This window comes from Aquarana catesbeiana, linkage group LG04 (genome assembly GCF_042186555.1).
Source record: "Aquarana catesbeiana isolate 2022-GZ linkage group LG04, ASM4218655v1, whole genome shotgun sequence".
NCBI lineage: Eukaryota > Metazoa > Chordata > Amphibia > Anura > Ranidae > Aquarana > Aquarana catesbeiana.
Window position 1 is genome coordinate 345,278,952 of NC_133327.1, and position 27,941 is coordinate 345,306,892.

At 42.5% G+C, this 27,941-nt stretch overlaps 1 protein-coding gene across 3 annotated transcripts in view; it reads left to right on the forward strand.

The window, feature by feature from the left end:
* Positions 1-27,941, forward strand: part of FHL5 (four and a half LIM domains 5) — a 105,879-nt gene that overhangs the window by 59,859 nt on the left and 18,079 nt on the right. For all 3 annotated transcript variants that reach the window (XM_073626968.1, XM_073626965.1, XM_073626967.1), the window contains exons 2-4: positions 8,409-8,580; positions 17,672-17,846; positions 26,759-26,928. In XM_073626968.1, coding sequence (XP_073483069.1) covers positions 8,422-8,580; positions 17,672-17,846; positions 26,759-26,928 — 504 coding nt within the window. In that variant the 5' untranslated portion in view covers positions 8,409-8,421. The remainder of the gene's footprint in view (positions 1-8,408; positions 8,581-17,671; positions 17,847-26,758; positions 26,929-27,941) is intronic.

Sequence of the window (27,941 nt, forward strand, 5' to 3'; positions counted from 1 at the left end):
TCTAAATCATTCCTTTCGTTCCCATCGCTTAGAGAAAAATATGATCTACCAAACTCTGAGATATTTAGATATCTCCAAATCAAAAATTTCTATACACCATTCCTAAAGGGGGATACACCATTATCCCAATTATCCATTTTTGAATCAATCTGTACAAAAGATCCATTTGCTAAAGGTACAATTTCATCACTTTATAATCAATTATATGGAGTAGCAAATCTTAATAGACCCTCTTACGTTCAGAGGTGGGAGGAGGACCTGGGACGAACTTTAGAAGACACGGACTGGTCTAACATATGGCTCACATCTAAGTCATCTTCACCCAACATCTTAGCACTGGAGACAAATTATAAAGTCCTAACTCGCTGGTATCTTGTACCCGCTAGAGTGGCAAAATATTCACCTAATACCTCAGCTCTTTGTTTTCGAGGATGCCCAGAAATAGGCACATATTTACACATATGGTTAACGTGCCCAGTAATCCAAACCTTCTGGAAGGAAGTCTTCGTGATTGCATCTAAAATATTTAAAAAAATAATACAACCAGATCCATATTTAACTTTACTTAATCTAAAACCGGAATGGTTAACACTCTCTCAATTCAAACTTATGATCCAACTAATAACGGCTGCAAAACAAACAGTGGCCAAGGCATGGAAATCTCCTATATTGGTACTAGCAGAAACAATTCACAGAATGAATAATACAATGTCCCATGCTAAGATGGTAGCCATCGATCAAAATCAAATTCCAAAATTTGAAAAACTTTGGCATCCTTGGATAAAACAACAGTTCCTGTCAAACTTCAATGACTCTGTCCTGTTGCCATGGTAACAGATTAAATGACTTACAGAGACACCCATTCTAAGGCTTCAAAGAGAACTAAAAAGAATAATAAACTGACGAGCGGGACAACCTTGTGGACCATACCTCTACCTTTCAACCCTTTTTCTTCTTTCTCTTTCCTTTTCTCCACCTTACGATTAAAGCTCATTATCAGAATTTATTTGACCTATATACACTCTACTTGTAAACAATATGTATAGTAGGTATAAATCATTTAAATACCTAAAAAAGTAACTAAGGAAATGATATATATCTTTAATTAAGGTTTACGTGAACCCAATGTTTAATATTTGAAATTTCATGATATTTACCTATATAAACCCTACTGTAAAACAATGAGCTTACTTTATAGATCCTTGTAAACTTACTTTATGTATCTTTATAACATTGTATACTCAATAAACTTCTTTTGACAAGGAAAAAGACCCAGTTCCTACCTTACAGTGTTCTGAAAAACTTGTTTTGCTCTTTTAAATGTTGTCCATGGCAGTGCCTAGATCCCCATACAATCTATTTTTACAATAGCTTGCCTATTAGCCCATAAATCTGAAGAATTTAACAGCAGGATTCACTCTGATAGACTTCTGTGGGATTCGCCACAAAGTTTGGGTTCTTTGAATTTTGAACCAGATTTGCCAAACCTTCAATAAATTGACTTGCTCATCACTTGTCCTAATTGCCCTGTTTTTACAAATGAATGTACCAGTATTTCCAGAAAGCATGTAGAATATTGCCTCTAAACACTTAATTTAGATGTCAGACAGTATGAACTGTCTGCCCTAGATATGCCTATGAAGTCAGTCAGTTTAATTATCAGTTAACTGAATCAGCCAGACTTGTAATCAGTATATGTCAGCATCACTAAGTGTAATAAGTGGAGAAATTAGGAAAAAAACAAATGAATTTCTCTATAAGAGAGGAAGCAGATTAACTGAGAAAAATCTACACTAAATTTTAAAGGACCTTTTTTCTAACTGCAAAAACCAACGAACACTATTTTGTACTCCTACTTTCAGCTGCCTTTGACACGGTTGACCACCCCCTCCTCCTCAAAAAAAAACTTTACTCCCTCGGTCTCCGTGACTGTGCTCTTCAGTGGCTCTCATCCTACCTATCCCAACGAACCTTCAGTGTCACTAACAATTCTACTTCCTCCACTCCTCTTCCCTTCTCTGTTGGGGTTCCCCAAGGTTCTGTTCTTGGACCTCTTTTATTTTCAATCTACACCTCTTCCCTAGGTCAGCTGATAGCCTCTCACAGCTTTCAATATCATTTCTATGCTGATGACACACAAATCTATCTCTCCACCCCTCAACTCACTCCATCAGTCTCCTCGCGCATCACTAACTTACTAACCGACATATCTGTATGGATGTCACACCACTTCCTCAAACTCAACTTGTCCAAAACCGAGCTTATAATATTTCCTCCCCCACGTGCCTCTTCCCCTGACTTCTCTGTCAAGAACAATGGCACAACCATCCACCCGTCCCCACATGTCAGGGTGCTAGGTGTTATCCTGGACTCTGAACTCTCCTTTCGGCCCCACATCCAATCACTTTCCAAAGCTTGCCGCCTCAACCTCCGCAACATCTCCAAACTACGTCCCTTTCTAACCAATGAAACCACAAAGCTCCTGATTCACTCCCTGGTTATCTCTCGCCTTGACTACTGCAACTCACTCCTAATTGGCTTACCTTTAAATAGACTATCCCCCCTTCAATCCATCATGAATGCTGCTGCCAGACTCATCCACCTTACAAACCGCTCAGTGTCTGCTACCCCTCTCTGCCAATCCCTCCATTGGCTACCACTCACCCAACAAATTAAATTCAAAATACTAACAATAAGTTACAAAGCCATCCACAACTCTGCCCCAGCTACATCACTAACCAATCTCAAAATACCAACCTAATCGCCATCTCCGTTCCTCCCAAGACCTCCTGCTCTCTAGCTCCCTCATCACCGCCTCCCATATCCGCCTCCAGGACTTCTCCCGAGCCTCGCCTATCCTCTGGAATTCCCTACCCCAATCTGTCAGACTCTCCAAATTTATCCACTTTTAGGCGATCCCTGAAAACCTTCCTCTTCAGAGAAGCCTATCCTGCCTCCATCTAACAACTGCACTATTTTCTCCATTAGCTCATCCCCCACAGCTATTACACTTTTGTATAACTTGACCCTCCCTCCTAGATTGTAAGCTCTAACGAGCAGGGCCCTCTGATTCCCCCCTGTATTGAATTGTATTGTAATTGTACTGTCTGCCCTAATGTTGTAAAGCGCTGCGTAAACTGTCGGCGCTATATAAATCCTGAATAATAATAATAATAATGAACAAATAAATGTAAAGGCTTTACTTTTTAACATATGTTGCAGTTTAGCATCATACTCATATAAATAGTACTAATATACACCAATCAGCCATAACTTTATGATCACCCACCCAATATTGAGTAGGTCCTCCATTTGCCACCAAAACAGGCCAGACCCGTCACAGCATGGGCACCACTTGACCTCCAAAGGTATGATGTGGTGTCTGCAGGGCCGATACAAGGGGTGGGCGGGAGGGGCGGCTGCCCTGGGCGGGGTGCGGGAGGGGGCACTGGGTTGCCTGCAGCAGTATGCAGAGGAATCTGGGCAGAGTATATTTAGGTTATGGCTTCACTCAATGCTACAGCCTGCCCAAAAAGTGGGCTGAGGATGCGCCCATACATATTGCTTGCCAGCGGCAACCACATCCTGGCACAGAGGGCGAAGAATTCACTCTCCCGGGCTTGATTTCTCATCAGTCTGGCTGGATCGGGCTGTGACACTGAAAGCTCCTCTACAGGTGGGCGGAGCAAGATGATAACACAACAGTGCAGTCCCGATCATTGCTTCCCACCCCCTGCATACATCACACAGCTCTCCCAACATGAAGATCTCACAGGATGGATGTCAGCTTTCTTCCATGTGAGTCCCCACTGCTTCCAAACTGCCTTCCATCTGTACCTGGCTGTGCTGTAAACCCACCCTGTACTTTGCAGAGCAGGTTTACTAAAAGAGAAGAACAATTCTTATATATGTTGGGAATATATACTGGGACTTTTCAGTTGTTAATGTTCTCTGCTGATCCATCTAGTACTTGTGTATGGGGAGGGGATACATTGCTTAACTAACTCCCGCCAGCTGTCTCCTATGCTGAACACAGGATATGCCTCATTAACAGCAGTGTACTTACTATATTATTTGCCTGAAATAAGCTGGGTGCAATGAAAAAAAATACCTGTCCCTATTAGCCCAGCCTCCTGTCAGTCTACTGAGCCTTCCCCTGCTCTGTCAGCCCCACATTCCCAGCAAAGAGCTGAGGTGTTAGCTTAGAGCTCTGTACATGTGCAGACTGGGGACAAAGGATGGGGAAACATTATTTCAGCAAGCTGCAATTTCCATAGACGTTGGGAATCAGAACCCCCCTGTGTGTCAGAGCCCTCCTGTGTGTCAGAGCCCCCCTGTGTGTCAGAGCCCTCCTGTGTGTCAGAGCCCCCCTGTGTGTCAGAGCCCTCCTGTGTGTCAGAGCCCCCTTGTGTGTCAGAGCCCCCCTGTGTGTCAGAGCCCCCCTGTGTGTCAGAGCCCACCTGTGTGTCAGAGCCCCCCTGTGTGTCAGAGCCCCCCTGTGTGTCAGAGCCCCCCTGTGTGTCAGAGCCCCCTGTGTGTCAGAGCCCCCCTGTGTGTCAGAGCCCCCTGTGTGTCAGAGCCCCCCTGTGTGTCAGAGCCCTCCTGTGTGTCAGAGCCCCCTTGTGTGTCAGAGCCCCCCTGTGTGTCAGAGCCCCCCTGTGTGTCAGAGCCCACCTGTGTGTCAGAGCCCCCCTGTGTGTCCCAGCACTGGGTGTCTGTCACCAACCCGTCAGTAGCAGATCCTTTAAGTCCTGTACGTTGACAGATGGGGCCTCCATGGATCAGACTTGTCTTTCTAGCACATCCCACAGATGCTCGATTGGTTTGAGATCTGAGAGTATTTGGAGGGCAAGTCAACATCTTGAACTTGTTGTTGTGTTCCACAAACCATTTTTGCAGTGTGACAGGGCACTTTCTCCTGCTGAAAGAGGCCATTGCCATCAGAGAATACGGTTTCCATGAAGGAGTGTACTTGGTCAGCAACAATGTTTAGGTAGGTGGTACGTGTCAAGTAATATCCACCTGAATGACAGGACCAACATTTACCAATAGAACTCTGCCCAAAACATCACACTGCCTCTGCCGGCTTGCCTTTTTTCTATAGTTATTAGATTGTAAGCTCTTCTGAGCAGGGCCCTCTTAATCCTCTTGTATTTTATTGTATTATAACTGTATTGTCTCCCTTTTATATTGTAAAGCGCTGCATAAACTGTTGGCGCTATATAAATCCTGTATAATAATAATATAGTGCAGCCTGGTGCCATCTCTTTCCCAGGTAAGTGATACACATGATGTAAAAGAAAATGTGATTGATTAGACCAGGCCACTGTCAGGCTCACATGCCCACTGTAGTCATTTTGGCTGTGGACAGGGGACACCCTGATCAGTCTGTGGCTATGTAGCCCCATAAGCAAAAATCTGCAATGCACTTTTTTCCTGCTCTTAACACATCAACTTCAGGGACAACATGTTCACTTACTGCCTAATATATCTCACCCACTTTCAGAGGCCACTGTAATGAGATGTTATTTGCCTAACATGTCAAGGGTCATAAAGTTATGACTGATGCATGTATAGTAATTTACAGTATGTGAACAGAACAAGCAAACCTCAAATCAATAAGGTATCTTATAATTGGTGAAACAAAGCAAAGTATTTACTGAGGTGTTCATTGGCACTATTATCTCTGTATCTAAATAATGAACACAAACAGTTGAATATTATTCTTAAACACAGTAACAGTCCTGCTGCTGAGCATTGTTAGCACATGACTGTCCTAAACTGTGCCAGGTACAAAGAAAAAAAAAACACTGACACAGTGCCAAAGCTGAACGGAAAATATAGTTCTAAATATGAAAAGTTGTACTTTTTGTTTCTGGATGATCACATTGGAAGTAAATGACCTTTCACGAGGTGTCTGGCTTTGAGGAAAAAAAAATGAAGCTCATCTCCAATGAAGTTCTGACTCTGTGTGCAGAACACACAGGAGCCATTATGTGAAATGTAGACTGATCCAGCACTGACCATCCTCTTCATCCAAACACAGTGCTCTACTAGAAATATGCAGGGATGTCTTTAATATTGATTGGACCCTGGGCAAACGTTTTCTTGCCCCCCCCCATGCAATTTCACTCTCCTCCTGACTGCACACCATGGACTGGGGTGGTGAGGGGGCCCATCAATAGACAGAAAACTCCTAGGGATCCTAGAACTTCTGGGATCAGTGGCAGTGTTGGGGGGAGGGTGTTATCAATGGCAATGCTGATTTTGTTACCGTCTACCAATATAATGAGGAGTTTCAACACTGGCCGCCACCAATGTAATAGGGGTTTACACTGACCACTAATGTAATAGAAGCATTCACAGTAACCAACAATGTAAGGAGTGGGACCTTTACACTGGCCACTAGTGTGAATAAAAGGAGTGTATACCAAGCCCCAATGTAATGAGAAGATTTACAATAACCACCAATGTAATGGGGATTTACACTGACCACTAATGTAATAGGAGCATTCACAGTAACCACCAATGTAAGGAGGGATTTACACCGACCACTAATGTAAGGGGGACCTTCACACTGGCCACTAGTGTGAAAGAACGGATTGTACACCAAGCCCCAATGTAATGAGAAGATTTGCACTGACCACCAATGTAACTGAGACATTTAGCCTATGTTCACATTTGTGTGTGTCTAGAACGCATGCAAAATCACTTTCCTGACACCACAGAAACATGCTGCCCTTTAGCAGATACACAGCAGTGGCATTAATTGTTAATGACATCCTCATGCATCTGCTGACATGTGCTGTGCAACCACGTGATTTTGAAAAAGCGTTTCTTATTTCTAGCATTTCTAGCGCATAGAGCAGCCCATTGAAATATTTGGGCTACCCTACATGCTACCTACATCTTTATCCACCAAGTCAGTACTTCTTTGCAGCCTAAAACCCCTGCTAACCTCTGCACCTCCCCATTCTCTCCACTCCAACCCTCCCCCCTTTAACTCTACCTGCCTCCTCTGCTCATCTTTGCACCCACCTTCCTTACCTCTATACATTCCCTCTTTGCTCTCCTGTGCACCCAAACTGTAATTCCTTCTCTGCATACCTCTGCACACCCCACACTACCCCCCCCACCACCACCAATTTGCTTACATTTGCATAACAGGCTGATGTTGGGCTGAATGACCACAGTTGTGGGCAGGACTTTCAAGAATGCCCCTTTATCTCCCCAGTGGGCAGCATTCAGTATATGTGATGGTGGATATGACCACAGGGGGACATGATAGACATATGAATGCCACCTCTATTTACATATGAATGCTGCCTGTCTGTATTTACATGTGAATGCTGCCTGTCTGCATCTATTTACATATGAATGCAGCCATTATCATCTGTCATCTGTACACAATAAGGCAGAGCTGGGTAGCATTAGTAGCAGCACTTCACACTGAGATATTGGGACACAGCACGGGACTAAAACTTCAAAGGACAAGGGAATTTAAACTGGGACAGTTGGAGGATAGATTAGTTACTTGCTTTGGGACCGACAACAATGGCAGGGCCCAGGGCAGCTGCCCCTTTTGCTCTGCCTTAAAGACGGCCCTGGAAATATGCACCTTGTGGGAATTACCTTCCAGTCTTCCGAACAGGCAGCTCTGCAAATTCTGCAACAGAAAATGATCTGAATATTCTCTTTTAGGCTTGTTTAAACATGCCACAAGCTATGCCGTACTTCTAAAAAGCAAACTGAGCGTGGCATTTGACAGGCAGTGAGGGGGCAATATGTCACCTTCTCACTGCCTGTTTGACCCCCTAAATGCCACACCACCATGCTGCAACTTCATGCATTACACACATTTGCAGGGCAGTTGCAGCGTAGTCCTATTCTTTTGAATTGGTCATCTTCAGTAGGCGGTATTGCCCGCTGAATTTGACGGGGTGTTTAATTCCTGCCACTATCATGAAGCAATCCATGGTGGCCATGACATGTGTACAGCTCTAGCCGCTACCTTTTCAGCTTACTGGGGTGCAGATGGAGTGTGGTATAAAATGCAACTTAACTATGTGTTTTTTTCAGCAAGTGCAAACAAGCTCTTAGATAAGGGATAGAAAAGATTAGGTTTACCAGGTTTTCAAATCTACAGGCTTCTGTTATGCTTCAATGTGACCCCATGATACTGGCTGTTATAGTTCGGGCAACTAGTTGTGTATTGTCCATATCTGTGTATTTTTCTACATCGTTAACTGTATCTCAAATCTTTAATAAAAACGTATTCAAACTGAAAAGATTGGGTGCACCAGATAAATATAAAGCATATATTTTGTGTAGCATACCATATTCTATTAAAGTAGTTTCATAGCTCTCCAGTAATTTATACTATTAACTGAATATTTCCTTGTATTCAGCTGCCATTCCGCTATGGATAACGCGGCCTTCGACTGCCAGAGCTGTAAGGAATCTCTCTATGGAAAGAAATACACCGTTAAGGATGACAATCCCTACTGCATCAAATGCTTTGAAAACCTTTTTGCAAATATATGTGAAGGATGTAAAAAACCTATTGAATGTGATTCCAAGGTAATACTGATATTCATGTACAACCTGTTTGCCTTACATATCCAACATAAGTGAGATTAGATCACATATTGTAGAACAGACTAAAGCTGTTTACACATTATACAATTTATTGTACAAGTTTTCTTTAAATTTACCAAAACCAAAAAATATGAGGTCAAACCTAAACACTTTCAAATTGTAGGTAACCAGGCAGGCCCTTGCATTACATAGTTGAAGGTAAATCTAAAGGAAATTGAAAATAAATAAATTGTATAATGTGTAGCCAGCTTAAGACAATCCAAAACCTTTTTTGACTTGTAGTTATGCTGACTAATGAGCAGTAGACAACCATTAGGTTGGTGTCTTTCATTTTGCTCTCCCAAACTTTTGCCCAGAGTAGCTTACCAGCTGTATACAAGCAGCATGGACTTCAACTCCAAGAAGCTGTTCTGTGCCTGTATAGCACAGAGAATAATTTGGGAAGGATTTTCCTAGATTGATTTTACTCACATTGTAACATTAAACTGTACACTGCCACATTTTGTCAGAAACAAGTTATGTTTTGAATTAATTATTGAATTACTGAAAGTGAAAACATCTTGTAGTAGGTGACAGATTCTTTCTAAATGGAATCTAAATTTTACCTTACCCTACCTAAATGAATAGTTTCTATATATATTTATGCACATGGGAATATTTGTATTTGCAAATTTGATACAAAGGCTATACTTCCTGAAGCTCAACAGTAATTGTGTTTAAATGTCCTCTTCCTTCAGATAAAGGAGTTGTAAAGGCAGAATGTTTTTTTATGCATTCTATGCATTAAGATAAAAAACCTTCTGTGTGTAGCAGCCACCAGGGCCGGTGCTAGACTATTTTGCGCTCTAGGCAAGACCAGATACTTGCGCCCCCCCCCCAAGAAAGAAAAAAAAAGAAAACAAAATTTAATTCAATAATTCTAGCATCAGAACTCGTACATAACACTAAACTGATGACCTGTAATACCACGTACACATAATCGGAAATTCCGCCAGCAAAACTCCGATGAGAGCTTTTTGTCGGAAAATGTGACCGTGCGTATGCTCCCATACAGCCAGCAAAAGATTGAGAGCATGTTCACTATTTTTCGGTCAGGAAAAGTTCCAAAAATGCGATCGTCTGTACAAATTCCGACGCGCAAAATTCCTACGCATGCTCAGAAACAATTCGACGCATGCTCGGAAGCATTGAACGTAATTTTCTCGGCTCGTCGTAGTGTTGTACGTCACCGCGTTCTTGACGGTCGAAAGTTCAGAGAACTTTTGTGTGACCGTGTATATGCAAGGCAAGCTTGAGCGGAATTCCGTCGGAAAAACCATCCAAGTTTTTTCCAACAGAAAATCCGCTTGTATGTACGAGGCATCAGGGGCTTTGTGTGTGTGCACCCATGAAGCAACAAAAAACGTCAGTACCCTATATTTTTTCATAGGCAACGCTTTAAATACCCCTGCAGGACATCAGGTTAGTGTTTTGCAGTAGTTCTGATGCTAGAATTATTGCTCTCACTTCAGCATGCACGGTGACACGATCACATGCATTTGTGTGTATGTGTGTGGGTAGGGGAAGGTGAGCTCTAAAATGTTTTGTATTTTTAAGTGTCTCTTTAAATGTTTAAAACATATTTTTATATTTTTATTCTTTTTTTACATAACTTTTATTGCCATTACATAGGGGACCAATAGACCCCTATGTGATAGCATATAGGTGACAGGTACTTTTTTGTAGACATTCAGGGTCAATTATACCTTGGATGTCTCCTCTAATGAAACAGAGCTGGGCAGTGGGGGGGGGGGGACAGGAGGGGGGGGTGCAGCCAGGTGGACAGGAGAGGGGGTTACAGCCAGGAGGTGGGGGGAAGACAGAGCCAGGTGGGCAGGAAAGGGGGTATACAGCCAGGTGGAGGGGGGATGCAGCCAGGTGGACAGGGAAGGAGGGGTGCAGCCAGGTGGAGGGGGGTAGAGCCAGGTGGGCAGGGGAGGGGGGTGCAGCCAGGTGGAGGGGATGAGTGGTGCAGCTATGTGGAGGGGGGATAGAGCCAGGTGGTCGGGGGAGGGGGATGCAGCCAGGTGGAAGGGGGATGCAGCCAGGTGGACAGGGGAGGAGGGGTTCAGCCAGGTGGAGGGGGGGTAGAGCCAGGTGGACAGGGGAGGGGGATGCAGCCAGGTGGAGGGGGATGCAGCCAGGTGGACAGGGGAGGAGGGGTGCAGCCAGGTGGGGGGGATAGAGCCAGATGGACAGGGGAGGGGGGATGCAGTCAGGTGGAGGGGGGATGCAGTCAGGTGGAAGGGGATGCAGCCAGGTGGAGGGGGGATGCAGTCAGGTGAAGGGGGTTGTAGCCAGGTGGAGGGTGGATGCAGCCAGGGGGAGGGGGTGCAGCCAGGTGGACAGGAGAGGGGGATGCAGCCAGGTGGAAGGGGGATGCAGCCAGGTGGAGAGGGGATGCAGCCAGGTGGACGGGGATGCAGCCAGGTGGAGGGGGGAAAGCAGCCAGGTGGGGGGGTGTAGCCAGGTGGGGGGGTGCAGCCAGGTGGACAGGGGAGGGGGATGCAGCCAGGTGGAGGGGGGATGCAGCCAGGTGGAGGGGGGATGCAGCCAGGTGGGGGGTGCAGCCAGGCAGAGGGGGGTGCAGCCAGGTGGACAGGAGAAGGTGGGGGGTTCTTACCTTGAGGGATGTTATCACTGGCATTTTTTTCTGGCTCCCTCCACAAGTCAGGCAGCGGAAGCCAGTGTCACCAGTCACAAGATCAGGAGATGGGGACCTCCTCTAGCTCCCCACATTACAGGTCAGGTGATCTCTGGGTTCTGCCCTCCGGGCCCCGATGGGAGAGATGCATGCTGGGTGAGCGGGGCAAGCTGTAGGTGCAGCTTAACTTTGGACTCTATCACGACAAGTGGAACGGCGGCCCCGTTCCGGGCAGATACCCGTCATGCACTTTATGTGTCCATTCTGGACCTGGGTGGTTTCAACCCGGCTGTCTCATTGCACAATGCCGCCCACCTCCTGTAGTAGCTGCACATTGCTCAGGGAGGGAGGTGGGCAGAGAGCTGGCAGGGCGGCTGGACACAGCACCGCACAGATCCCAGGGATGGAGGGGGATAGGAGGCTGATTGAGTAACTGCAAATCTTCTCCTTCTTCTAAGTGAGTGATCACGGCTGCAGAGCCCTGAATGCGCCCTAGGTGGCTGCTTAGCTTGCCTAGTGGAAGAACCGACCCTGGCAGCCACTCCAGCACCCCCTAATTACTTACCTGATCCCCAGCTCTCTCCAGCGATGACCACGAGTGTCTAATGCCCTGTACACACGATAGGATTTTCCGATGGAAAATGTGTGATAGGACCTTGTTGTCGGAAATTCCGACCGTGTGTAGGCTCCATCACACATTTTCCACAGGAATTTCCGTTTGAGAGCTTGCTATAAAATTTTCCGACAACAAAATCCGTTGTCGTAAATTCTGATCGTGTATACACAAATCCGACGCACAAAGTGCCAAGCATGCTCAGAATAAATTAAGAGACGAAAGCTATTGGCTACTGCCCCGTTTATAGTCCCGATGTACGTGTTTTACGTCACCGCGTTTAGAACGAACGGATTTTCCAACAACTTTGTGTGACCGTGTGTATGCAAGACAAGTTTGAGCCAACATCTGTCGGTAAAAATCCATGGATTTTGTTGTCGGAATGTCCGATCAATGTCCGACCGTGTGTACAGGGCATAAGCCATCCGGGACACTCCTCCTTGATTGGCTGAGACACAGCAGTTGCTCCATTGGCTCTCGAAGCTGTGAATCAAAGCCAGTCAGCTAATCAGGGGAGAGAGGGGCGGGCCAGGTCGGGGTTCCGTGTCTGAATGGATACACGGAGCTCTGACTCACCTCGGATGCTCTCATAGAGAGCTGCTGGCTGAGGGGGCACTCGATAGGAGGGAGGGGCCAGGACCAGCAAAGAAGGACCCGAGAAGAGGAGGATCCGTGCTGCTCTGTTGTGCAAAACCAACTGCACAGAGGAGGTAATTATAACATGTTTGTTATTATTTATTTATTTCTTAAACAAACCTTTACAATCACTTTAAGGTCTGTCATTCTGCTTAGTCTTATGACAAACAGTTGCTTCTATGTAGTGGTGTGGCTTTACATCAACTTATGTACAGTGGGTATAGAAAATAACTCCCCCCCTTCAAAATAATCACATTTTATTGCTTTGCGGCCTGAAATGAATGAAGACATACAGAGTTTTCATTTTACCCAACTGTACCTACTCAATGCACCTTATAACAGCCAAGTAAAAGATCAAAATGACCAAAACTGAAAGTCAAATGGCTTTGTGTGCCATTGAGAAGGTGATTAGCTACTCTGGATTGAGTTTACAAGTCATTTTTAGGAGGGGGTGATCCTTTTTCCACCTCAGTGATTCTGTTTTTGAATTTATTTTATTTTTTTCTGACATGTTGGTGTTATATCTTTATCTTGGATGTTATAGGTTGCAGTAAATACAGATGGGTAAAACAAAAACTGTGTCTGTCTTCATTTCAGGCTGCAACACAACAAAATGTGATTATTTTAAAGCAGGTTATTATTTTCTATACCCACTGTAGCAAGGTTAGGACTGTACTGCTGAAGGTGGTATTAAACCCAAATACAGAAAATGCAGTATATTGCAGCTTATCAACCCTTAAATGTTATGGCTGTATTAGTTTTCTTTTTTTTAGGCTTTTTTCCCTTTATTTTCACCTGGTGATCCAGCCAGTAACACACTTCAGCAAGCTGGCCATAGATGGATTGACTGCAAATTGAATGAAATTGACTGAAAATTGGCCGATTCAGCAAGGACCAAGCTAATTTTGATCCATTTATGGCCGTATAGTTCAAGAGAAATTGATCTAATGATCAGATTCTCTCCAACAGGAACGCTGGAAATTTTTCATTCGATCAGCGCATGCAGTCAATTGGCTGAAGTGCTGATCAATGTATTCTGACCACAGAGGGATCCTGCTGTCAGAATACAATAGCACAGTGGGGAGGATTCCTTCATCCACCTTGAATGTATCGATAGGGTAATTTTTTTTTTTTTGATCAGCCCGCTGGCTCAAAGTAAAAAAAACAAACATCCATCTATGGCCAGATTTAGGGTGGCTCCACACTATGGAGAAGCAGTGGAGCCACCCTTAGATGGTAGCATTGTCTGTCTGGTGAGAGGGTAGTTTTAGATGGACTTGAGTGACAATTAAAAATGAACTCCAGCTAATGCTTTTTAAGCAGTTACAGCAACAGTTTTTTCCATTTGTAATAAAGGTTTTACATTAATCAAAAAACCAATACACCTAAGTGATTCCCTGCACTGCTGAAACCAAAACTATCTAATTTGAGAACAGCTCTCACTATAATGTGCTTCACACATCAAAAGAAATCAAAATATATACAAACGTGGAGCACTTTCTCAAATATAAAATTTCCACCAGAGAATATCACTATAACATAAAATATCTTCCTAAAAAACGTATATAATATATATATATATATAATGTATGCTTACGCCCTTCATAAGATCCGTCTGAGATATGCTCAGATGGATCTTATGAAGGGCGTAAGCATACTAGCCCGAAATCCATCCATATCTGCATCTATAGGCATTTATATGTCAAGATTATGTCTGGAAAGATTGTACCTGCTTTGTAATTTTTCAATGTGACTACATGAAAATAAAGCAACCGAAAGTTTTTAAGTGCAGCAACCCTCTGGACTTTTTCTTCTATATATAAGGTCGGTGGGAAGACCTGATTGCTGGCACTGAATTGTAAGCTGGGTGCGGTTCTCCTCTACAAATTGAATATATGTCAAAACCAAAATTAACTTTATATATAAAAAATCCCAAAACACAAATACATTCTGTGCTCTTGCCACACAAATCACTATAATAACATTGCAAAGTCTTCCAGAAAATAAAGCTTTCAAATCATGTGCAAATTCAAATAAATGTGAAAAAACAACAATGTGTTACTCTCCTAATTTAAATAAAAAAACCTCTAGTAAAGTCCCAGCCAGTGCCATATTTATATATGGTCCAAATCCTCTTGTGCATATACACCTCACACTCTTTAATGCCTTCCTCCAGATCCACCTCATGCTCTTGATAATGCCTGATGCAATGGACCTCTATTATCATAGGAGGTCAATAGAGCACAAACCACCTGTTAGCAGCCACTTCACCTCTTTACTCCAAACAGCCTCCACTCATGCAAAAACAATAAGGCAGGCTATAGTACTCTCTATCCATATATGTATTTTATTAAAAACATTAAAAGCACTCACATTCCATAAAACATCAAGTGCAGTATACCAATATGCGTGTGCCTGTCTGACAGCTCCCTCTGTACAGTCTACACCAGGGGTCTTCAAACTATGGCCCTCCAGCAGTTCAGGAACTACAATTCCCATCATGCCTAGTCATGTCTGTGAATGTCAGAGTTTTTCATGGGATGTGTAGTTCCGAAACAGCTAAAGGGCCATAGTTTGAAGATGCCTGATCTACACTATCCAGCATCAGCTCCCCACCCAGATATTTTATGTTATAGTGAAGTTCTCTGGTGGGAATTTTATATTGGGGAGAGTGCTGCACTTATTTATATATTTTGATATTGATGAATAAACGCTGACTATTGTAAGCACTCTTGTCAGTGGTAAATGGTTTGTCTCAACACCAGGGATGAGCTCCGGCATGTTTGGATCCTAATTTGAATCTGCCTAAGCTATCCCATCAGAAAGCTATCTCTGCACACCGCCAATCATAAATTCCCAAAGCATCCCCCGCCAAGGGGTGTGTATACATGCAGCTGCAGAGCGAGGAATGCCTTGGTGGCTTATGATTGGCAGTGTGCAGTGACCGCTTCCTGGTGGGATAGCTCAGACAGGTTCAGACTAGGATCCAAACATGTCTGAACTCATCCCTACTCAACACTACACTCACAGTAACAGTCACACTGGCCAGATCAGTGAAAAAAAACAATATTGGTCTAAAAAAAAAAGAAAACGAATGCAGCCACCATATCTAAGGATTGGTAAGCTGCAATATATTACATTTCTTTTGGGCTTTAAACTGCTTTTAAAGTGGAACCCCAGCCAAAGGGTTTCTTTCAGATTTGGATTGGGTTTAGACCTTTGTCAAAATTGCATTGCTCTCCAGTTTCCCATGTAATAGATTTCCCTTTTCTTTCTGCTGGGTAGAAACAGAGAAATCTTCCAAACAGGGCCAATAATAAAGAGATGACACCGTGAGATGTAAGGCAAATTTTCCCAACCAGGTAAAACATTATAATTGTTGTCAAGTTTTTATAGCTGTCCACCCAAAAAGAAGGTTTCTCCCTACTTCCTGTTCCAGTAAAACAACAGGAGGAAGGAAATCTCCTCAATGGAGACACGGACAGCAACCGAAACCAGGCAGATGGTTTAACTCTTCAATACACCACAAATTAAAATGCTTTTCTTTACATCTCTGTTCCTACTGGAGATATTCTTATGACACCGTGAGATGTAAGGCAAATTTTCCCAACCAGGTAAAACATTATAATTGTTGTCAAGTTTTTATAGCTGTCCACCCAAAAAGAAGGTTTCTCCCTACTTCCTGTTCCAGTAAAACAACAGGAGGAAGGAAATCTCCTCAATGGAGACACGGACAGCAACCGAAACCAGGCAGATGGTTTAACTCTTCAATACACCACAAATTAAAATGCTTTTCTTTACATCTCTGTTCCTACTGGAGATATTCTTATAACTTCCTGTTTGAGTGGCACGACAACAAGTGAGGGTAAATCTTTAAAACAGGGAATCAGACAGCAATAAAACCCAGCAGATGTTCTAACATAAGAAGTTGCTGACCTCCTTTGAAAAATCTGTCTGTAGCACTAGTGTCAACAGATAAAATACAAATAACTAGGTAGTCTTGAGACACTTCTTTTAGGAAACATGCCCTTTAAAAATTGAAGGGCTGCCAGACCTCCTTTTATAACTTCTGATTTATTGAGTCCAACCTTGCAGTGAGTGAAATTAGAACCCTTCATCTGAATATTTATTTCATAATCAGTGACTCAGAGGCATTAAGGCCACTGGATCGGCATAAGTGTTAGGTCACACTTAGCAGGTCACACTTAGCAGGTTCCCTTAAAAGTATGGTGGCTTACAGACCATAGACCATCCTCATGCTATGGGGATTTATGGTCACTACACTAGAGGATGGCATGTAAACCACCCATATGCCACCACAGAGTATGATGGCACTAGTACAATTTATCTTTATGATAGGCTTTTGAAGCATCTCAAATGTACTCAATGGGTGGCCCCATTGGCCTCCTACTATCCAACATCACTCAGTTAAAAAAATGAAGTTGCCAAGAAGAAATTGTGGGCATCCAGTCAGATGCAGGCACTCTTCAGGTATTATGGGAGGGCAGTTGTCAAAGTACAATAGCTGCAGTGGGGGACTCATCTATCTACGCTCTGTAATGTAGATTAGAAGAATCTGGTAGATGTTTCTCCATTCAGTCTGCAAAAAAAAAATCTATGTGTATGGCCAATTTAACTCTGTTCATAAGTAAAATAATTAACATTGCACCCCCGCAGAAGATGAAAACTATAGTGGCAATTTTTCTTTTTCTGATAGAGATATTTACTTGCATGGCCCTGCCATCTTCCTCCCTGCCAGTTCAAGTTATGATGTCTGCCCCCAAAGCTGCTCTTATTGCTGTTCTCCTATTTATAGTATTGTACATGATGACATAGGAGTGCACACCCACATTCTGGTGCTGGCGAGTCGAGGAATAGACTGCTGGATCCAGTAAGATTACATAAACCCCTAGAAAAACAAGAACTATATTCTTCATCCACTGGAGGAACAGGAACAATTGTATTGGTTAATCATTTCCAAAGGGAGCTAGCAATACTTCTTATAAATAGTAATAAAATGATCAATCAACCACCACATCACAATTAATAACCACTGTGGATCTTATGTCACATTTTAAGGTACAGTACAAACACAATTTATTTTTTTTGCCCATTAATGTTTTTACGTATTTGTCTTTAAGGATCTTAACTACAAAGACAGCCACTGGCATGAAGTTTGTTTCAAGTGTGCCAAATGCACTTGCTCTTTGGTAGAGAAACCATTTGCTGCCAAGGATGAGCTGCTACTGTGCATCGATTGCTACTCTAATGAGTATTCCTCCAAGTGCTTCAACTGCAAGGCCACCATAATGCCTGGTAAGACTTCTCCACCGCAAATATTTCATTTCTGGGACTGGAAACAATGGCAATATTAAGTAATGGCTAGCCCTGTAAAATCTATGTTTATCACCTTTTTATTAAATATACATTATAGAGTGTTCACTTTGTGAGTGAATGTTCACAGTGAATAAAAGAAAATTATGCTGACTTTTTTTGGGTAATACAAGTAAAAATAACTTCACCATATTAATTAAAGTGTATGTCAGAGAAAATAAAATACAGTCATGGCCGAAACTGTTTGCATCCCAGAAATTTTGCCAGAACATCAAGTATTTCTCACAGAAAAGTATTGCAGTAACACATGTTTTGCTATACACATGTTTATTCCCTTCGTGTGTATTGGAACAAAACAAAAAAGGGAGGAAAAAAAGCAAATTGGACATAATGTCACACAAAATTCCAAAAATGGGGTGGTCAAAATTATTGGCACCCTTTAAAAATTGTGGATAAATAAGATTGTTTCAAGCATGTGATGATCCTTTAAATTCACCTGGGGCAAGTAACAGGTGTGGGCAATATAAAAATCACACCTGAAAGCAGATAAAAAGGAGAGATGTTCACTTAGTCTTTGCATTGTGTGTCTGTGTGTGCCACACTAAGCATGGACAACAGAAAGAGGAGAAGAGAACTGTCTGAGGACTTGAGAACCAAAATTGTGGAACAATATCAACAACCTCAAGGTTACAAGTCCAATTCCAGAAATCTAGATTTACCTTTGTCCACAGTGTGCAACATTATCATGAAGTTTGCAACCCATGGCACTGTAGCTAATCTCTCTGGGCGTGGACGGAAGAGAAAAATTGATGAAAGGTTGCAACGCAGGATAGTCCAGATGGTGGATAAGCAGCCCCAAACAAGTTTCAAAGAAATTCAAGCTGTCCTGCAGGCTCAGGGAGCATCAGTGTCATCGCAAACTATCCGTCGATATTTAAATGAAATGAAATGCTATGGCAGGAGACCCAGGAGGACCCCACTGCTGACACAGAGACATAAAAAAGCAAGACTACAGTTTGCCAAAATGTGCTTGAGTAAGCCAAAATCCTTCTGGGAAAATGTCTTGTGGACAGATGAGACCAAGATAGAGCTTTTTGGTAAAGCACATCATTCTACTGTTTACCGAAAACGGAATGAGGCCTACAAAGAAAAGAACACAGTACCTACAGTGAAATATGGTGGAGGTTCAATGATGTTTTAGGGTTGTTTTTCTGCCTCTGGCACTGGGTGCCTTGAATGTGTGCAAGCCATCATGAAATCTGAGGGTTACCAAAGGATTTAGGGTCGCACTGTAGAGCCCAGTGTCAGAAAGCCGGGTTTGCGTCCAAGATCTTGAGTCTTCCAGCAAGACAATGACCCCAAACATACGTCAAAAAGCACCCAGAAATGGATGGCAACAAAGCGCTGGAGAGTTCTAAAGTGGCCAGCAATGAGTCCAGATCTAAATCCCATTCAACACCTGTGGATAGATCTTAAAATTGCTGTTAGGAAAAGGTGCCCATTCAATAAGTTTGCAAAGGAAGAGTGGTCCAAAATTCCAGGTGAGAGGTGTAAGAAGCTTATTGATGGTTATAGGAAGCGACTGATTTCAGTTAATAAACGTGTATAGCAAAACATGTGTTACTGCAATACTTTTCTGTGATTAATACTTGATTTTCTGGAAAAATTTCTGGGATGCCAACAATTTTGGCCATGACAGTAAATGCACATTTCCCAATGTTTTATCTCTTGAAAGACCCTGCAAGTAGAGAAAAATACCTGTGGATCTGCCAGAAATGCAGTCAGTTACTAAGTCCTGTTGTGGCTGACAACAGACAGCATTTATTGTGCACTGAGCTGTGTGTGTCCTGCCTAATTTTCTGTTGCCAACCTGCTCAGATCTCTCACCATTACAGATTCTCCCACCATTACGAGATAAAAGCTCAAAATTCTATAGACCTTGAGATCAATTGGTTCAAGTAGGATTTAGTGAACTTCAAAGAGACTCAGATGCTGAGCCCTATTAAAATCAATGGGACCTGAATCTGTCAAAACAAAAATGCCCTTTTACTGGGCTAATAGGCATAGGGATGTAAAAAAAAAGCATGTGGGGAAAGGGGAGAAAATGGGGGGAGGGGTCACCGCCCTGAGAAACGTACCAATGAAAATATTTTTATTTTAAATTCTATTCAGCAGTGATTTATTTTTAAGCACTGACATTTACAAAGGAAAAAGGTGTTTTACATAGCTTATATTTTTTTAAGAAGCCGGCAATGAAATGTCATTTGCTGGTAATTTATACTGTATCATTTTTTACATTCTTGTAAATGTGACTTGTGCTGTAGCACATCAAGAGAATGAAAAAAAATTGCATTGAGTCCCCAAAATGCATACTAGACCCTTTGAGTCTATTATGGATTATATGGGGTACCCCATGCAAAAAAAAAAAAACATTAAAAATGCATGATGTCTCCCAGAAATTCCATACCAGACTCTTCTAGTCCAGTGTGGATTTTAGGAGGGATCCCCAAGACAAAAAAGGGAGGTTCCCTAATAGTCCAAAGCAGACCCTTGACCAAGCATGCAACCTGGCTTGCCAGAAAATGATGGGGGGATGAGTGTGCACCTCCCTCCTCAGGAACCATACCAGTCCATATGCTGTCAACATGGGGAGAACATTGCTATATATATATATATATGTACAGTTGTGTTCTGAAGTTTACATACCCTGACAGAATTTATGATTTCTTGGCCATTTTTTAGAGAATATGAATAACAACACAAAAACTTTTCTTTCACTCATGGTTAGTGTTTGGCTGAAGCCATTTATTATCAATCAACTGTGTTTACTCTTTTTAAATCATAATGACAACATAAACTACCCAAATGACCCTGATCAAAAGTTTACATACCCCAGTTCTTAATACCATGTATTGCCCCCTTTATCATCAATGACAGCTTGAAGTCTTTTGAGGTATTTGTAGATGAGGCTCTTTATATTCTCAGATGGTAAAGCTGCCCATTCCTCTTGGCAAAAAGTCTCCAGTTCCTGTAAATTCTTGGGCTGTCTTGCATGAACTGCACTTTTGAGATCTCCCCAGAGTGGCTCAATGATATTGAGGTCAGGACACTGAGATGACCACTTCAGAACCTTCACTTTATTCTGCTGTAGCCAATGACAGGTCGACTTGGCCTTGTGTTTTGGATCATTGTCATGTTGGAATGTCCAAGTACATCCCATATGCAGCTTCCTGGCTGATGAATGCAAATGTTCCTCCAGTATTTTTTGACATATTGCATTCATCTTGCCATCAATTTTGACCAAATTTCCTGTGCCTTTGTAGCTCACACATCCCCAAAACATCAGCAATCCACCACCGTGTTTCACAGTAGAATGGTGTACCTTTCATTATAGGCCTTGTTGACTCCTCTCCAAATGTAGCATTTATGGTTGTGGCCAAAAAGCTACATTTTGGTCTCACCACTCCAAATGGCTTTGTGCCAGAAGGTTTAAGGCTTGTCTCTGTGCTGTTTGGCGTATTGTAAGCAAGATACTTTGTGGCATTTGCGTAGTAATGGATTTTTTTTTGGGAACTTGACCATGCAGCCCATCTTTCTTCAAGTGCCTCCTTATTGTGCATATTGAAACAGCCACACCACATGTTTTCAGAGTCCTGTATTTCACCTGAAGTTATTTGTGGGTTTTTCTTTGCATCCCGAACAATTTTCCTGCCAGTTGTGGCTGAAATTTTAGCTGGTCTTCCTGACCGTGGTTTGGTTTCAACAGAACCCCTCATTTTCCACTTCTTGATTATAGTTTGAACACTGCTGATTAGCATTCTCAATTCCTTGGGTATCTTTTTATATCCCATTCCTGTTTTATACAGTTCAACTACCTTTTCCCATAGATCCTTTGACAATTATTTTGCTTTCCCCATGACTTAGAATCCAGAAACTTCAGTGCAGCACTGGATGAAAGATGCAAGGGTCTGTCAGGAGTCCAGAAACTCATTGACCTTTTATACACACACACTAATTACAAGCAGATCACAGGTGAGGATGGATATCTTTAATAGCCATTCAAATCCCCTGACAGAACCGGGATTTATGTTTTTACACACACAGATCCCGGTTCTCGCTCTGTCGCGAGTGATCGCAGGTGCCCGGCGGTCATTGTCAACTTCTTAAAAAAACATCGTATAGCTACGATGGCTCGCCCAGGGGAGCCAACCTGCCACAGTATAACTGCGGTGGCTGGTCAGGAAGGGGTTAAAGTGTTTGTTAAGCTAAAAAAAAATTGTATCCTGTTCCCTTAAAGTATGTTATACAGCACAGTGCTTGTGCTGTGTAATTTGGCCCCCTGTAACACTTTAAATACCTGGCTGATCCTGCCTGGCTATACCCTCCCCTCTGTAAACTGACCACGGTTTATTATGGCTGTTCAGCCCTGACACCATGGTCAGTTTACCTGCCTCCGTCATCCGCAGCCCTGCTCTCTGCTCTCCTCTGTGCTCCTGTGTCCTACTCCCCCCTCCCCTCCCTGCCTGTCATCTCGTACCAGTGCCTCCCCCCCCCTTTCCTGCTGGTATCATAACTTATTGTTGTTACTACAATCCCCTCTGTAAAAAATCAGCTGAATTAATAACTTTTTCTTTTCCGCGCCGCTCGGGGTCACGTGACCAGCTGTCTCTCTCCTCCTCTCCTCCTCCCGGCTAACTTCAGCGGGGGTTTTCTCGGCTTCGCTGTCAGACCTGGAGAGGAGAGAGACAGCTGGCCAGGTGACCGCCAATTGGCACTATAAAATAAGGTATTTATCGGCAGATTTTTTAGAAAACACATACAGTGGGGCACAGCATTTATTACAACAGAGGGGATTGTAGTAACAACAATAAGTGGGTTAACAACCACTTTAAGGGCATCCCCCATGCTTATTTAAATAATTTAGCATTTTTAATTTTGCCCTTTAAACATTATTAAAATTGGTGCCTTGGTACATGTTGCCCAGCGCAGTGCCCAGCCCCCACGCATTTTGTTTGACAACCCCAAACCTATAAAGTGTCCATTACTGTTTTTTAACATTCCATTCCTATTGACTTCAGTAGGGTACAGATTCCGCAACTGAATTTTCCTTAAGTATGTGAACTTACCCTGAATACGAACCCGGGCATTTTGACTCATCCCTAATTCATGGATGCTCTTTACATTTTTAGCCCAAAGGGTCTCATAAGCAGTCCACTTAGTTTGCCTACAATTTCTCATATATTTACCAATCCACGGAAGAGTAGCTAGAAATTCTCTTCCCTGCAATCCCTGGTATGAGACCACTAGTCAGTTGAAAGAGCATACTTTGTGCACTGGTCGTCCCCAGGACCATCACAGGCATTGTAAACATCAAGTCTCGTAGATCATATCTTCCAATCATCTAGCATCATCATCTGCAGAGCGTTTTCTTCAACATCCCCAGTGACCTAACCCCCTCTCTGTATTTTACTCTTTTTATTTATTTTTATATCTTTTTTTTCCTTATGTGTTCATGCTTCTCATGTGATGCTCAAGGTCCTCTTCTCTGGTGGTGGGTGATTCTTAAAAGAGAAGTATGGACAAACCTTTTTTTCATTATATTTCTCTTTGGGTCACAGGAATATATTTACTAATATACTCCTGATACCCAAAGTCAGCTTATAGTGTGTTGTTGTTTGCTATCAACTGATGGACAGAGCCGTACCTCATTGGATAAGATACCAACAATATTGTTTGGATCTACCCAGCTGCCTGATAGACAGCAAGCTCTAAGCTTATCTGAATCCAAACCGCCGCTGTCATCCATTCAATATTTATATAGATAGTATATTAAAAGCTCCAGTTTTGCCCTATAGAGAGGGAGAGGAAAGAACGCTCTCATGGTGCAGTAATTAAAATAATTTATTTAAAAATAAGTTTGTATGCGCTCCACCTGCGTTCCAGCTGACTGGAAATAACATATCTCAAACACGACTCAACGCCGTTTCATCAGCCTACATCTGACATCAGATGTAGGCTGACGAAACGACATTGAGTCGTGTTTGAGATACATTATTTCTGGTCAGCTGGAACGCAGGTGGATCACTAACCGACATTTCCTATACAGTATATGCTAATCCTTGTCATCTTTGATGTAAGTGCAATACAACCTTATTTTTAAATAAAGGATTTGAATTACTGCACCATGAGAGCGTTCTTTCCTCTCCCTCTCTATAGGGCAAAACTGGAGCTTTGAATAAGCTATCTATATAAATATTGAATGGATGACAGTAACAGTTTGCATTAATTCCTGTGATCTCATGTACGACATCTTGGATTTTCCCATATGCCTAATTTGACTCCCTGTAATAGGGGTCAATTAAGTCTGGTGAGTGCATTGTGAGTGCATTGTGAGTCTGCATGTGGGTGGAGAGGAACCTTTTCTATACTCATTGAGGACGTTGTTCACGTGTGGGATTTATACATGGACTTCACAATTTTTATGTATTTTTATAATTCAAATGAAGATTTATTTGTTTATTTACTATGGTGATTTGTGATATGTAATTTATGATATAAGAGTGCGGTTTCTTTGTTTCTTTTCACGCTTTAGGTGTTTTTTACACTTTACAACAGGCTGCTCTTAATTGTAGTTTATTTGTTTTTGGTCATTGATTTGCGCGGGTTTGGAATCTATTGGCTCCTATACTTTGTTTAAGCTTATGGCTGAGAGCCAGCTGCACCCGCCCCTCTCCTAGCCTGCTACTCCAGACTAAAGCCGCGTACACACGATGTCCGACAGAAAAAGTCGGACGGAAGCTTTTCATCGTATATTCCGATCGTGTGTGTGCTTCATCTGACTTTTTTTTTTTCGAAAATTCTGATGGGCCTAGCAATAGAACATGTTCTAAATATTTCAGACGGAACCAATTCCTATCAGGAAAACCGCTCGTCTGTACGCTGTTCTGACGGACCAAAAACGACGCATGCTCTGAAGTAAGTACGAGACGGAAGCTATTGGCTACTGGCTATCGAACATACTCTTTCTAGTCCCGACGTACGTGCTGTACGTCACCTCGTTCTGGATGGTCGTACTTTGGCCGGACTTTGGTTTGACCGTGTATAGGCAAGACCACTTGAATGGAATTCCGTCGGAGTTCCATCGGAAAAACCTTCTGAGTTTATTCCGACGGCAAAACTGGTCGTGTGTACATGGCATAAAAGTTACTGTCCTCCATTGCCAACAGACTTAGAGCTGACTAATCAGCAGACATGTGTTCTGTCAGCTCTCGATCTTGGAACCCTCATGGAACAGCTGCAGTGTCAAACAGATACTGCAGCATGGAGGTTTGTTTTTTTAGTAACTCTATAATTCTAATTTAACCACTTCCTGCCCGGCCTATGGCAGAATGACGGCCGGGCGGTGGTTCAGTTATCCTGACTGGGCATCATATGACGTCCAGCAGGATAACTGCCGGCACGCACCCGTGGGGGCGTGCAGCGCAGCGATCGGTAGTGTGGTGTGTCAGTCTGACACACCGCTACACCGATCTCGGTAAAGGGCCTCTGACGGAGGCTCTTTACCACATGATCAGCTGTGTCCAATCACGGCTGATCACAATGTAAATAGAAAGAGCCATTTAACGAGTAGAGGAGAGCTGATCAGTGGCTCTCCTAACAGGGGGGCCTTTCAATGGACACAGCAACAGCATCTTCTTAAGCTTCCATCCCCCCATAGAGGGCATAATATCACAGGATCCCCAAAAAGAAATAAAAGGTTCCATAGTGTAAAATCAATTAAGCAGATGTAATCGAACATAAAAGCAAGCCGGTGGACTCAAATCTGCAGCCCGTCACTTTGGGACCTGCGTGAACGAAGTGACGTCAGCACGTTGCTCCTCCCTACGCATTTCTTCACAAATGATGTCGTACAGGGGTATGTGTGACGAAACACGCAGGGAGGAGCGACGTGCTGACGTCACCGCATTCACGCAGGTCCAGGAGTAACAGGCTACAAATTTGAGCAAGCTGGCATTCTTTTATGTTCTATTATATCTGCTTAATTGTAAGTGTACTACATTTTTATATATTAAAATACCCAAAAGATTTAACGCTATGGAAGTTTTCATTAATTTTCACTTTTTTTTTTTTTTTAAAGTGTTTATTGCTGTGCGTATCTCACAGGAAGTTGCTGCTTTTTATGTACTTATTTCAGACAGCGCAGTAATATCCCTTTCTTTTATATGATGATATTAGTTCCACTCTGAATCACTACCTGGTGTGTGCAAGGTGCTGTGGTTATGCATCCACAGTGCATACTTACAGTATACATTCTCCCAGTACGTTCTCAACCTTGGAGTTGAATGATACTGCATACATATTCACAGTACATTCACATGACATTAAAAAAATAGCTGAGAACTGGGTTTTAATTGAGAGCTTTGTAAGAGTGCAGCTGATAATGAAATGAAAAGAAAGATAAAGGCGCCTCTAAGCGCAGTGGTTAAAAGATTTAATACAGGCACAATGAGATTAAGAACACTTACAAGATAGTAAGAGGTCATAGGCATATAATGAAATGAAATCCTACCATTGGGCTCCAGTATAGTTTACACATTGAAGACGATTACAGGTTGTTGATGTCTGATTGTTTTCAACCATTTTCCCTGTTACTGAGTCTATTAGCACCATAAGGAAAGTCCCAAGTCAGCAATAAAGTAAAACTAATACTCTTGCTTACTACCTTTATTGCCAAATAAAATTAGAACTACTATAATGGACTATAGGAAAAAATTGCTCAAAATCATGCTATGCTACAACAGTATATAAGAATACTGTATGTGACTTTTCAGAGTGAACAAAATCTTTCATTGTGTACATTACTTTACACATGCCTAACATATTTCCTCTTGCAGGTTCTCGCAAAATGGACTACAAGGGGTGTAGCTGGCATGAAACGTGCTTTGTCTGCGAGAGCTGTCAGCAGCCCTTAGGAAGCAAGCCGTTTATTCCCAAACAATCCAGTTTATACTGTGTACAGTGTTTTGAGAATCAATTTGCAAGTCACTGCACATTTTGCAAAAAGGTAAAATGTTCAGGTACAATTTAAATATGAACATTATTCAATGATGTCATACATTTTTTTTTCTGTAAATGCTCAGATTTTACTGAAAGAAGTTGTGTTGAGAAGACAATGAGCATTAGGGAGAATGTAGTAATCCACAGCAACCAATTGGCAGCTCTAAATGATTAAAAGTGAGATATGATTGGCTGCTGTGTGTCATTGTTACTTTTGTCCCAGAAACGTATTAGAATGTTGATTTTTTTTTTTTGTACAAAAGCTTCCCGTAAAATCAGTAAAACATCTCTTGTATTTGCACTTGAGAATCAGGACTGTTATAGACAAGATAACTTTTTTTGCAAAGATTATATTGCCATGAATTTAAGATTATTCATTGTACCATAACCATTTGCTGACTAGGCATCACCCGGTACCTTTTCGTAGAGCCAGCGTCTCTTTTGTAAAAGCAATATCAGCAGTAGCCACCCCTCCTGCCACCTTTCGTGGCTTGCTTGGGCTCTCCTGTCCCACCAGGAGCCCTGAGCGACCATTCGTCACGTCCGACGGCAGGTTGGACAACCCAACAAAGCCGGGGTCAGCTTTGATCGGCTCTCTGCTATGGTAAGTGATGACTTAACATTACTTCCGGTTTATCCGAATGTCAACAGCGCCATTTTAAAAAAAATCAAAAGTATTCAAAAACACTTATCTTGGTGTTTTGAATGCTTTTAAGGGCAGAGGAGAGATTTAGGGTCTTTTAGACCACAGATCTCTCCATAAAGAGTACCTGTCATATGCCTATGGCTGTTAATATTATGACTACATTCCTTGTGACAATGTAATGGAACCCCATTAAATCACATTATAAATCAAACAAGTGTGGGTTTGCACCAAATCTAGAACTGGGGTGTTTTGGCCCAGATATGGATGTCTAAGTCTGGTGTGATGCTGCTCACATTTTAATTTTGTATCCTTATGATTTCCTGTTTTGAACCCTCCACATGCCCAACAACGTACAAGTTTGATTTGGAGATTTT